Source organism: Populus euphratica, unplaced genomic scaffold, assembly GCF_000495115.2.
Source record: "Populus euphratica unplaced genomic scaffold, PopEup_1.0 scaffold131.1, whole genome shotgun sequence".
NCBI classification, from domain to species: Eukaryota; Viridiplantae; Streptophyta; class Magnoliopsida; order Malpighiales; family Salicaceae; genus Populus; species Populus euphratica.
This window is the reverse complement of record NW_011500004.1, coordinates 497,441-509,128: the sequence shown is the minus strand read 5'-3', so window position 1 is coordinate 509,128 and position 11,688 is coordinate 497,441. Positions and strand designations below refer to the sequence as shown.

At 36.1% G+C, this 11,688-nt stretch overlaps 2 protein-coding genes across 2 annotated transcripts; one reads left to right on the top strand and one right to left on the bottom strand.

Annotated features, from left to right (window-relative positions):
- The first annotated feature begins 2,465 nt into the window (after positions 1–2,465).
- Positions 2,466–6,294, top strand: LOC105141052 (uncharacterized). The gene is made up of 4 exons (XM_011048142.1): positions 2,466–3,144; positions 3,744–3,899; positions 4,047–4,733; positions 4,924–6,294. Exons 1-4 carry the CDS (start codon positions 2,752–2,754, stop codon positions 6,043–6,045), a joined length of 2,358 nt encoding a protein of 785 aa, XP_011046444.1. The 5' UTR covers positions 2,466–2,751; the 3' UTR covers positions 6,046–6,294.
- Positions 6,295–9,418: 3,124 nt separating this feature from the next.
- LOC105141050 (Glutaredoxin family protein) lies at positions 9,419–11,171 on the bottom strand. The gene has a single exon (XM_011048139.1). The coding sequence runs from the start codon at positions 10,634–10,636 to the stop codon at positions 9,764–9,766; it is 873 nt and encodes a 290-aa protein (XP_011046441.1). The 5' UTR covers positions 10,637–11,171; the 3' UTR covers positions 9,419–9,763.
- Between the last annotated feature and the right edge of the window lie 517 nt (positions 11,172–11,688).

Sequence of the window (11,688 nt, the reverse complement as noted above, 5' to 3'; positions counted from 1 at the left end):
TATAGAAAAATATTCGTATCTTAATTATTAAGATTTCAAACTTCATATTAAACAATAAAAAAGAAGTAAAATTCTTAAGATGGCCCCTAGTTTTAACCTAGATAATAACTTGGTTTCGACAGGATGGGACCTGTGTAAGTGAATTTTTATAAACCTCCAACGATAGAGCCTCTTCTTAAAAATATAAAATGGATGGATATCTTCTATCAAAGAAATGGTGTTACCTGCCACTATGGAAAGAGATGAAATTGCAAGAAAAAAATAATAAAGAAGAGTTTGAAGCATATAAACAAAGCAATTAAAAGTAGAAAAATCAAATTAGATAAAAAAATAATTAAATATTCAAGGATAAAATTAAAAAAATTCTAAACTCTAAAAAGATTCAAAAGCCAAGTAAACAATAATTAAAAGAAAAAAAATCAAAATCAAGACAATTATAAATCAAAGGATAAAATTGTTTTTTTTTTGAAGTTTAGACATGATTTTTTAGGGAATAAGATAGAAAAGAGAGAAGCAAGAAAAACTTTATCATAACTTAACCGAACTTTCTTTACAAGCACGCATCACACCGTAAAAAAAAGAACATTGAATTTTTTTATAAGCACACGTCACATCGTTAAAAAAAAATCATGATTACTTTTAACACCATGACAAAAGCAAGAATTTAGCTGTTATGCAGGTTTTTATACACGCTTGAATGGTACAAGAGTCATCACGTGTTGATGCAAGTGTCCATAAATTTTTTTAAATGATATTTTTAAATTTAAAATCGCTAAGATATCTTTATTAAAATTTGAGAATAACAAAACAAAACTTTTTAAAAGAAACAAAAGACCTCTACAATTAGCATTTGATTTTTCAAATTCCAAGTATAGTTTTGTCATTCTATGCATGTATATTTTTTTCCCTCACTAAGATATGATCGTACTCTTATTGTTCCTTTTTATTTAAAAAGATAGAAGAACCTCCAACTCAAAGACTACTTTTTTGTGCTTTTAAAAGTAAAATTGTATTTATACTATAACAAAAAGAAACTGGCGTACCATTTTGCCCCAGTCAAATGTATCCAAAGAAAAAAACAACTCTCCCCCAATTTCATGCTCAATTAATTTTTTTTTAACAAAGATAAAATTATCTTTACATTGCTCTATCCATATTCTCGGTGAAAAAAATAAATAAAAATGATGCCTATTAATTTTTCTTCTTGTAAAATGCACACACTGAACATAACCATGTGGTTGTTGAAGAAAGAATTAATTTTCATATGGTGATATTAATATAAATATTTACCACACGTGTCAGTAAATATTTGAAAAATCTTGAAATTCCATGTAGATTAATGTGTGATCTATTTCTTAAAATAGTGCTGTTTTTTCATACAACATAATTACACACTTGTATGGTCGTACTCTAGACATGTAATTTAGATGAGTGTGTGGTAATCTATTGTAATAAGGATAATATTAGAAACACTTATTTTTTTATATTAAGATTGTAATGATGTGACAAAATATGATTGATGATTTACTAGTTAATATACACTATAATTATTACTACACACACACACACACACATGAAGATTTGGAAACTTCAATTTATAATTCTATGTAAATAAATTATTATTACTAATAGAGACCAATCACGCCAGCATTTCATGGTTTAAATGGCGTTTTTGTCAGTACATTTGAAAGCGTGTCTTGCATAGTGTTTTTTTGTCTTTAAAAGACTCCCTCTCTCCCTTGCCAACATTGGAGTTCAAATTTAACAGCAAACAATATTTTATATTTTCAATGCATAATGAAATCATATTTAATGTTAATATTTTTTTTCTTAGTTTCTTTTTATAGATTTTATAAATCAATAGAGTTCCATAGTATTCTTTTCAACAAACTCATGCATGTTCCTTTACATGCTTAAATATAGTATTTGAAATTATAATGCTCATTATTTTTTTAAATATGTTTTACTTGAAAATAAATTAAAACAATATTTTAATAATTAAAAATATTAATTAAAAATAAAAAATTTAAATATTTTTAAAAATATAATTAAACTATAAAAACAAATGACTCTTTATTTTTTTCATGATGATAATAATAAAATAAAACCATTTCTTAACTATAAATTATTTTGATGTAATTTTTTTATTCAAAATAATTTTATAAAAATATTCTAATTTACCTATACAAAACATATAAAAAAAACTCACATGCATATCAAAAAAAAAAACATCAAACAAGAAACACAAATAAATAAAAATAAAAATAAAGAAACAGAAAAAACAATAAGAGGAGGGAGCTATGTCAACTCCTTCCTTGTCAGCAAAAGAACGCCGTTACATGCAGGATGCATCCCTTCCCTTCCTAGTACCATCCTTGACCTTAACTCCCTTACTTAACCATAGTTAGCTTAACTCTCTCTCTCTCTCTCTCTCTCTGGTCTCTCAAATATAACTCTCTCTCTGTCCCTTCTGTCTCTCACGTCGTGCCCTGTTTTTTCCATCTTCTGTGCTCGTGATAAATAAAGAGGAGAAATAAAAGAAAAGAAAAAAAATCCTCTTCGCTGTAAAACTAAAAATCCACAAGACCGTATCCCATCGTTTTCTCTCTTGCATATCTGATTTTGCTTCTTACATTCATCTTCATTGACTAAATTATGTCCAGTTTGTAGAAAAAACAAACCCTCTGTTTTTTTTTGAATATTTTCACAATAATTAGGAGGTTTTAGTTTTCTTTTGTTCTGTTGTGAGGAATGGTGGTCAAAATGATGAGGTGGCGGCCATGGCCACCGCTGGTTTCGAAGAAGTACGAGGTGAGGCTCGTTGTTCGAAGGATGGAGGGCTGGGATGTAGTGCGGGAAGCTTTAGCTGCTGCACCTGGGACATCTTCAGGAGGTGATTTGAAGGATAAGTCGGAGAAATTGACGGTGGAGATTAGGTGGAAAGGACCCAAATTGGCCTTGAGTTCGTTGAGGAGGACGGCGGTGAAGAGGAATTTTACGAAAGAAGTGGAGGTTTGTGGTGCGGAGGGGGAAAACGGTGGCGTTTTGGTGGAGTGGGATGAAGAGTTCGAGAGTTTGTGTACTTTGTCTGCTTATAAAGAAAATGTGTTTCATCCATGGGAGATCTCTTTCACTGTCTTCAATGTGAGTTCTTCTTCTTCTTCTTCTTCTTTGTTTCTCTCTCCAAAGAAATTTATTTTTCTTCTCAAGATGTTTTATGGGTCTTTTGTGTTATTGTCATTTATCAAGTGGGATGTTGTCTTCTTGTCTGTTGAAATAGAAAAAGAAAAATTGTGGGCTTGCTGTAGAATCTAGGAAAATTCATGTGGACTGTGAAATTGATAGCGTTTATAAAAACTTGAGATATGATTTTTTTTAAAAAAAATTCAGGGATGAATTTAAAATTTCTTTTTTGGTGTTTGGTTACTGATAGTTTACGGGTTGCTTGTAATTGAGATGAAGAGGTTTCTTAATTGAAGAATATCAGCATATGAAGGGGTGTTCTTTATTTTTTGTTTTGTTTTGTGGGTTATTGTGGTAGTCAATTTGGGGGAGCAAAGGATTCTTAATTGATTTTTGAGGATTTGGTGGTTGGATTTAATGGAGTATTTTTTTCTTTCATCATCTTGACTTGAAAAGGCTTGGGTCTTTTGGATATGTTTGAGGGTCTTTTGGCTGATAGTTTTGCGTTTTTAGACTTGTTAACTTTCTGGGGAACTTAGCCGTTTTGTTTTTTGATCCAGGGTGGGAACCAAGGGCAGAAAAACAAGGTTCCTGCTGTTGGAACAGCAACAGTGAACCTTGCTGAATTTGCATCTGCAGCTGAACAGAAAGAGTTTGAATTAAGACTTCCTCTTGTGGTCTCTGCTGGTGTCGCTGAGCCTCAACCCTTGCTCTGTGTATGTGCCTTTGAATTTCTTCCAATTTCCATCATATTCTCACTGGTTTTTTTAAATTATCCCGCAGCATATTTAATCTGCCTTTTCTGGTTTTAATATTTTCACAATTTTTATAGTTTCTTACCTCAGCTTGTATGAATCATGCAGGTATCGCTCAGCTTATTGGAGTTGAGAACTGCTACCGAGACCTCTGAGCCATTACAGAGAGCTATAGTACCAGTTCCATTGCCACCTCAATCTGGAGAAGCTGTCTCAACTGAAAAGGATGAGCTTTCTGCAATTAAAGCTGGTATCAGAAAGGTAAAGATTTTTACAGGATATGTGTCTACCAGGAGAGCAAAAAAGGCCTGTCATGAGGAAGAGGGCAGTGAAGGCAGGTGCTATGCCAGGAGCGAGGATGGTGAGGATAACTATCCATTTGATTCTGAGTCACTTGATGATTTGGAGGAAGGAGAGTCTGATGAGATCAAGGAAGATTCTACTGTGAGGAAGTCATTCAGTTATGGCACACTGGCTTCTGCAAACTATGCTGGAGGACCCTTTCACTCTAGCACAACGATAAATGATGAAGATGAAGATTGGGTTTACTACAGCAATCGCAAGTCAGATGTGGGTTGCTCACACAGTGATGATTATACACCATCAGTGTCTGCACCATCTCTCGTGCAAAGTTCTAAGCGCAGCATATTACCTTGGAGGAAGAGGAAGTTGAGCTTTAGGTCTCCTAAAGCTAAAGGAGAGCCATTGTTGAAGAAGGCATATGGAGAAGAAGGGGGGGATGATATTGATTTTGATCGCCGGCAGCTTAGCTCTGATGAATCTCTTGCTCTTGGGGTAAGCCATCTGTTGATTTCTCTTACTTTCATGCTTTTATAAAGCTTTTTATTTCCAATTTAGCAGTATTAAAAGTACAAAAATGAAAATACTGATGATCATCTTGAAGGATGGTAAAGGTGGTTTTGTGATGACTATTCATTTCATAAATTAGACATGGGTAATTGAAATAATGTTAGCTGTTTTACAGTGGCATAAGGCAGACGAGGATACATCTGCAAATCGATCATCAGTTTCTGAATTTGGTGATGACAATTTTGCCATAGGCAGTTGGGAGAAAAAAGAAGTGATAAGCCGTGATGGGCAGATGAAGCTTCAAACTAAGGTTTTCTTTGCTTCCATTGATCAGCGAAGTGAGCGGGCTGCAGGTGAAAGTGCATGTACAGCCCTTGTTGCTGTTATTGCTGATTGGTTTCAAAATAACCGTGGTCTGATGCCCATTAAGTCCCAATTTGATAGTCTCATCAGAGAAGGGTCCTTGGAATGGAGAAACCTCTGTGAGAATGAAACCTACAGGGAGCGGTTCCCTGACAAACACTTTGACCTTGAAACAGTTCTCCAAGCCAAGATACGTTTTCTCTCTGTACTCCCTGGCAAGTCCTTTATTGGGTTTTTCCATCCAGAAGGGATGGATGAGGGAAGATTTGACTTTTTGCAAGGCGCCATGTCCTTCGATAACATTTGGGATGAGATAAGCCGCACTGGATTGGAATGTCCAAGCGATGATGAACCTCAGGTGTATGTTGTAAGTTGGAACGACCATTTTTTCATTCTAAAGGTTGAACCAAAAGCTTACTACATTATCGACACATTAGGAGAGAGGCTCTATGAGGGATGCAATCAGGCCTACATTTTGAAATTTGACTGCAACACGATTATTCACAAGTTGCAAAATGCTGCAGAAGCATCCGATGAGAAAACAATGGGTGATCAGCAGAATGTGCCAGCCACAGTGGAACCTAAGGATCAGCAGCAGGTGAACCTGAAGGAGGAGGAAGCTTCTATTTTAGGGGCAATAATAACCAATCCTGAAGAACCATCTAAAAGCGAGGAACCATTAAAGAGTGAGGAAGAAGGGGAGGTTGTGTGCCAAGGAAAAGATTCTTGCAAGGAGTACATAAAGAGCTTCTTGGCAGCAATTCCAATCAGGGAATTACAGGCGGACATCAAGAAAGGTTTGATGGCATCAAAACCTCTTCATCATCGGTTGCAGATTGAGTTCCACTACACCCAGCACTTGCAACCATTAACTGAAACTCATGCGACAGAAATGTTGACAGCACCGCCAGAGTCAGTAAATGGCTCCATGTGAGAGGCTACTGTTTAGAGACTTGCTGTAAATCTTAGGAAGTGTGATTAGTCTAACTAAAGTTTCATTTTACAAACGGTATCTTGTGATGTGAATGGCATTAACAAAGAGGGACCTTTTTCAACTTTTTGAGGAGTTTGAAGAGAAAAGGGTCGTGTTGTTTTTCTTCTAATCTGGTCTTCAAACGGAGCTGTCCTAACTTTTTCTCTTGTATGCACTTTGTTGTTGGAATTTAGCATGATCTACCGTTTATTCTTTGGCCAGCCTTTCATGGGAATGGCTGCTTCCGTGCATTGCTGTAAAATCTCTCTCAATTGAATGAGCTCCAGCTCACTTTTAAAACTCTTTGGCGATTCTCAAAAAATTCTCCTTCCAAGAGAACACGTAACTTTTGTAGACTGGCATAGAAATATTCTTCAACTGTTCTGTACCCCCTTTCTGACATCAAGTTCCCATACGATCCACTGATGGCAATAATCTGACCCCTGAGATTTTTCTTTCAGAAAATTGATGCTTTAAACATTTTAGGACTCTGGTTCTTTTACAACTTATTTGATTGGAACCAAATATTTCCTTTCCCTGTGCCGTGTAAAGCTGTAAAGAGGAACTTTGCAGGATTGATATTCAAGGACATGAGAAGATTCTTTGAAATGCATGTTTCTTTTCTAGATAACCATCCAGCCTAAAGTTGCTTCCTTTAGCTGCCACAACAAACATTTGTAACGTAAGTGATGTCATGCTGTGTGGAGGGGAAATGGTTTTCTATAGAATTCCTACCCCAGCAGTGCACGTTCAGAATATACCCTTCCAATAAGCATCGTTGGAATTATTCCTTTTAGCAAGGCATGAAAATGTCACTTTCATGGAGAACGTTTGAAGTACTGTATGTATTTGAATGATCTTACCAAGGTTCCTGATCAAGAATTTTAACTAGATTAATGGAAAAATGATAACGATAGCTGCATCATTTAATGTTGATTAGAAGCTCCTTGCCTGCTTGTCAAGTTAAAGAATGAAATTCTCCTTTCACTTGTTGCGGTTTGCGCATGCATCACGCTGTTCTTTGGACTCAAAAACTTTGTCAATTTCTCTCGCTGTTAGTAGTACTTAATGATGGTGATTATGGCGGGGATAGGTGAAGATGAGGATGTTGATCACAACGAATACTCATGGCTTGTTCCAGCATGGAAAAAATAAACCAGAAATTCATTGAGCTAGCATTTTTTATCGAGTTGAGAACTATATAAATTGGTTTTATAAGAGGGGAAAATCACTGGCGTCAGAAGAGTACTGATAAATGATAACAACTTGATGACCTCATCTGCTTGCAACAGCACCATAATTATAATGAAGAAACATGCTACTTGCAGTCTTTCAGTATGTTGCAATTTGGCTCAACCTTTGACATGTTTGTTAGCCTTCCTGGTAGCAATTTTATGATCACCTCAAGGGAAAGGGGCAGGCCTTAAACAATGGCTAGAACAACCAACCCTGCTTGGCATGGGCTCTTAAAGAATAATAAGTTGAGAAGGTTTTATAATATGGTATCATAATTTTAATAATTAAATAGTTATTAGTTTAAATCTTATTATTTTTATTTATGTGATAAAAATTAAATATAAGATAGTATAAATTTGAGCAAGTTTTAAGCATAAAAAATTTTCACTTGAAAAGATTTATTAGAAAATAATATAATTATATCTTGGAATCTCACCTAACAATTTAATCTATTAACTTGAAATGATTATTTAATATGGTATCAGAGCTTTAATAACTGAACGATCATGAGTTCGAATCTTATTATTTATTTATTTAAAAAAAAATTAAACACAAGATAATATGAGTCCATACAAATTTCAAATCTAAGAAAGTTTTTATTTAAAAGAATGTATTAAAAAATAATATAAATTATATTTTAAAATATCACCTATTTAAATTATTAAATTAATATAATTTTTTTTTGACAAGACGTACCATTTGAATAATGGTATTTACAACGATAGAAAAAATGAACTTTCATGAACTCAAGTTTGAGCAAGTTTCAGGCTGTTGCACGCGAGGCAGGGCCTCAGCTCAACAAGGAGGTTCAGTATTTGAATCAGTGAAAATGGGCCTTCTTCAAGGCTGAATAATGGCTCTATAGTCTCAGCAAGTACAAGTTTTATTCCTTGCCCCCATCTGCTCGAAGCAACAGTACATTTGATGCTCTGACTGAAGCAGTTAAATTAGAAAAATTTGTTGATGGAAATGAAATGTCCTGATTTAAACAATTTCTTTGGTTTCCTTTTGAATTATCCTGTACTTGTATAGAAGAAGAACACTTGGACATGAGCACCACAAGCTAAAGAAAATATTGTAAGAGTTTGACTCCTGACCGTGCATACACGTTCGACACCAAGGTTTGTTTGATTATCATGACTCCTGACCGTGCATACACGTTCGACACCAAGGTTTGTTTGATTATCAGCTTTCTTTCAGAAGATTCAGAGCATGAAATCAAAGATTTCTTACTCCATTACTTGTATGCAGTTTGATTGTTCCCATTTTCCGCACATAATTTGACAGAAAGCATGGAATCAACAACTGGTAGCTTCGATTTAACAACGCAAAAAGTTGTCTTGCTCATGATAAAAGGCCACAGGCATGAAAGCATAATAATGAGCTCACACTTTCCATTATTGCACCAAACTTCCTTTTGTTACCAACCGGTGCTTTACTTATGATATTAGGGAGAGCCATGTGCGTGTTCTCCCCCTCCCCAACCCATTATTATTCCAAACTTACCTTGACAATGATTCAAGCTCATATCCACAAGGCTCCACACTCCACATAAACCCATCTTGAATAGATTCTTTCCCGTGGTGTCATCATCCTTCCCTGCTTGCTTCCTGAGGTTTATTTTTCATTTGTATATTAGAATTCTATAATTCAACATTACTATCCAAGAGATGCCTGCTAATATGAAGCTTTATTATGCTTCCACATGTCTGATATTCCACTAATTATCATTACCTTACACGATCAGATCATGATACAGTTCCTTGAGAGAAGAAAAAGGAATCCTCACTTGAGAATCCTGTAAAATTAGAATAGCAGTTTGGTCTATCTTTGCAACCTAATGCATTTATCTATTTCTAACAGTTGTACAAACAACATGCTGTTGCAAAAAATAAATAAAAATGAAACAAAGAAGAGGCAGCAGAAGTTACATTCGACAAAAGGATCAAGAATGCCTTCAAGAAAGAAATGGCAGCCAGATTTGCAGCAACGAAGGGTCACTTTATATCTCTCTATATACTCAGGACATCCAATGCAAATGCAATCAATATATTTCCGTTTTTTCTTAACCACAATATGTTTCCACTTTAAGAATTGCAAATTGCAACTGAAATTTAAATGAAGAGAAATGTTAGAGAAGATAGGAAAACAAGATATATAAAAAAAAAGGGGGTGCGCAAGGAAATAACAATAGATTTTCTACAGCAGAAAGGGCTTTAACTACTCTATCGCAAGCACTCAGGACACTTGGTGTTACATTTCATCAACTCCTCCACTCATATATATAGGCCTAGCATCTTGTGCGGCAACTGAAGCAGCAGGGTTCTATCCAAGTAATGTACAAGTTACAAGATAGTCTGATAATATAAAACTGAAGAAATAGTTAGGGAAGATGGAAAACATTACAGAATCAACAAAGACCTTCAGGACAATAGCTGGACTTTCAGCTGCAGATGGGGCACTTAGCCAATCCGTTTTCATTACATTCAGGGCATCTAATGCACTTCTCATTATTCTGATCATCTTCAAAGACCTTACAACTGCCATTACAATTGGAGCAAACAACAAATCGCTTGTTGCCGCAACCAATGCATGGGGAATTAGACAGGTTGAGAGGTATACCTGCCAAGAGCTTCTTCAGCCTACCTTGCTCGTGCAAGCCAATCACTTCATCAGCTCCTCCTATGTACCTTCCCTTTATGAAAAGCCTTGGAGGAATCACTCTGCCACCCAGTATCCTCCATAGTTCCTCCCTGAATTCCAAGTGCAAAGAAACATCTCTCTCGCAGAACATTACTTTCAAACTTTCCAACAAAAACCGAATAGCATGACAATCCTCAAATGTCTTTCTTATACTTCGCAAGCTTGTTGTGTAGAGAATTACAGACTGGCTTCCTCCTGGAAGACATTTCTCTTCAAAATCTGAAAGAGATGGATGTTCTTCAATCTCTTTCTCAGCTTCATTTTCCGTGTCTTGCTCCACGGTGATCTCCGTTGAGACTGGAGCCTCGGGACTATCCATGGCAGGCACTCTGTCATTGGATAATACGGAGGTTGCAATGTTCACCTTGTCGACAAAATTAAGTTCCAAATCCAGTTCTTCATCTTTTGATTCTGTTTTGTGCTTTGATACACCAAACCTACCAGCTAGAATGTCTTTTTTGTGATCCTCTTGTATGTAAATTGGTGGTATCTGCAGGTTCTGATAGGAAAAACTTTCTGTGGAGTTCAGATGGGAAACTAGACCTTGTTTCAGTGTGCTTATACTTGGAATGAAATTCAATTTCTTTAGGAATCTTCCCTTCATTGATTTCATTTCTTTTGCTCACAAAATGGATGGGGTGTGATCACAACCAGTTGAAGAGGGAAGGGTGGATTTTGTCTGAGAATGACTTATGAAGAGACTAGAGGACATGAAGCAGCAATGGAGGTTTCTCTTTTGGTTTCCAGTGGCACAAAGTGAAAAGCTTTGCGTGGGTAATTGATTGCTTTTTAAAGTCTTGAATTGATCACTGCACAAATTGTGGGGGCTAGGTGGAGTCCATGGCAACCCTTTTATCAGAAGATCCTGACCCTTTAGGTCTTTTACCAACAACTTGGTGTCTCATCAGGTATGAAGAGTACCACACCACCTCAAACAATGAGCGAAGGGATGTGCTTTTCATTTCAGGTAATTGGATGGCAAAGGCACCACTGCCTGGTTTCCCTGCAATTGGCACTCATGCCCTTGATGCCATGTTGTGGCACGGTTTGATTGGTGGTGCAACACTAGGGGGGATGGTTCCGAGGCAGCAGAGCTGCACCCCTGTAGACATGGTGTGTCAGAAGCACAGGTGTTGTGCTCGCTCTTCAATATATGGTGTGTCAGAAGCACAGGTGTTGTGCTCTTCAATATCACACGGATAAACATATTTGATTAATGGAGCTTTCCTTTCCCTTCCACTGATGGTGCTGGAAATTCATTTTTTTTTTGGCCCCACTTTCAACAAATCCTGTAATTCAAAAGGACAAAAAGAAAAGCTGAACCCTCTAGCCTCTAGGCAACAACTCTAGTCAGCAAATTAACCTTAATGGAACGTAAGAAAAGCCCAATTGTAATGGGTTGAGAGTAGGATCATTCATTTTAAATTGAACGGAAAATCTCAAGGATAAAAAACCCCATGCAATTGTATGCAATAGTCAATAACTAGCCATCGAGTTAGAGGTAGATTTTAGACCTAAAACCTGTTTTTTGTTTATATATATGTACGCACACATACCCAAACATCAAAACTATGACTTGGAATATCTAACAATTAAACCCAGAAATAATATATTTTACAAAGAACGAAGGAGGAAGCACAGAGTTTAAAGAGTACAGGAAGGGGT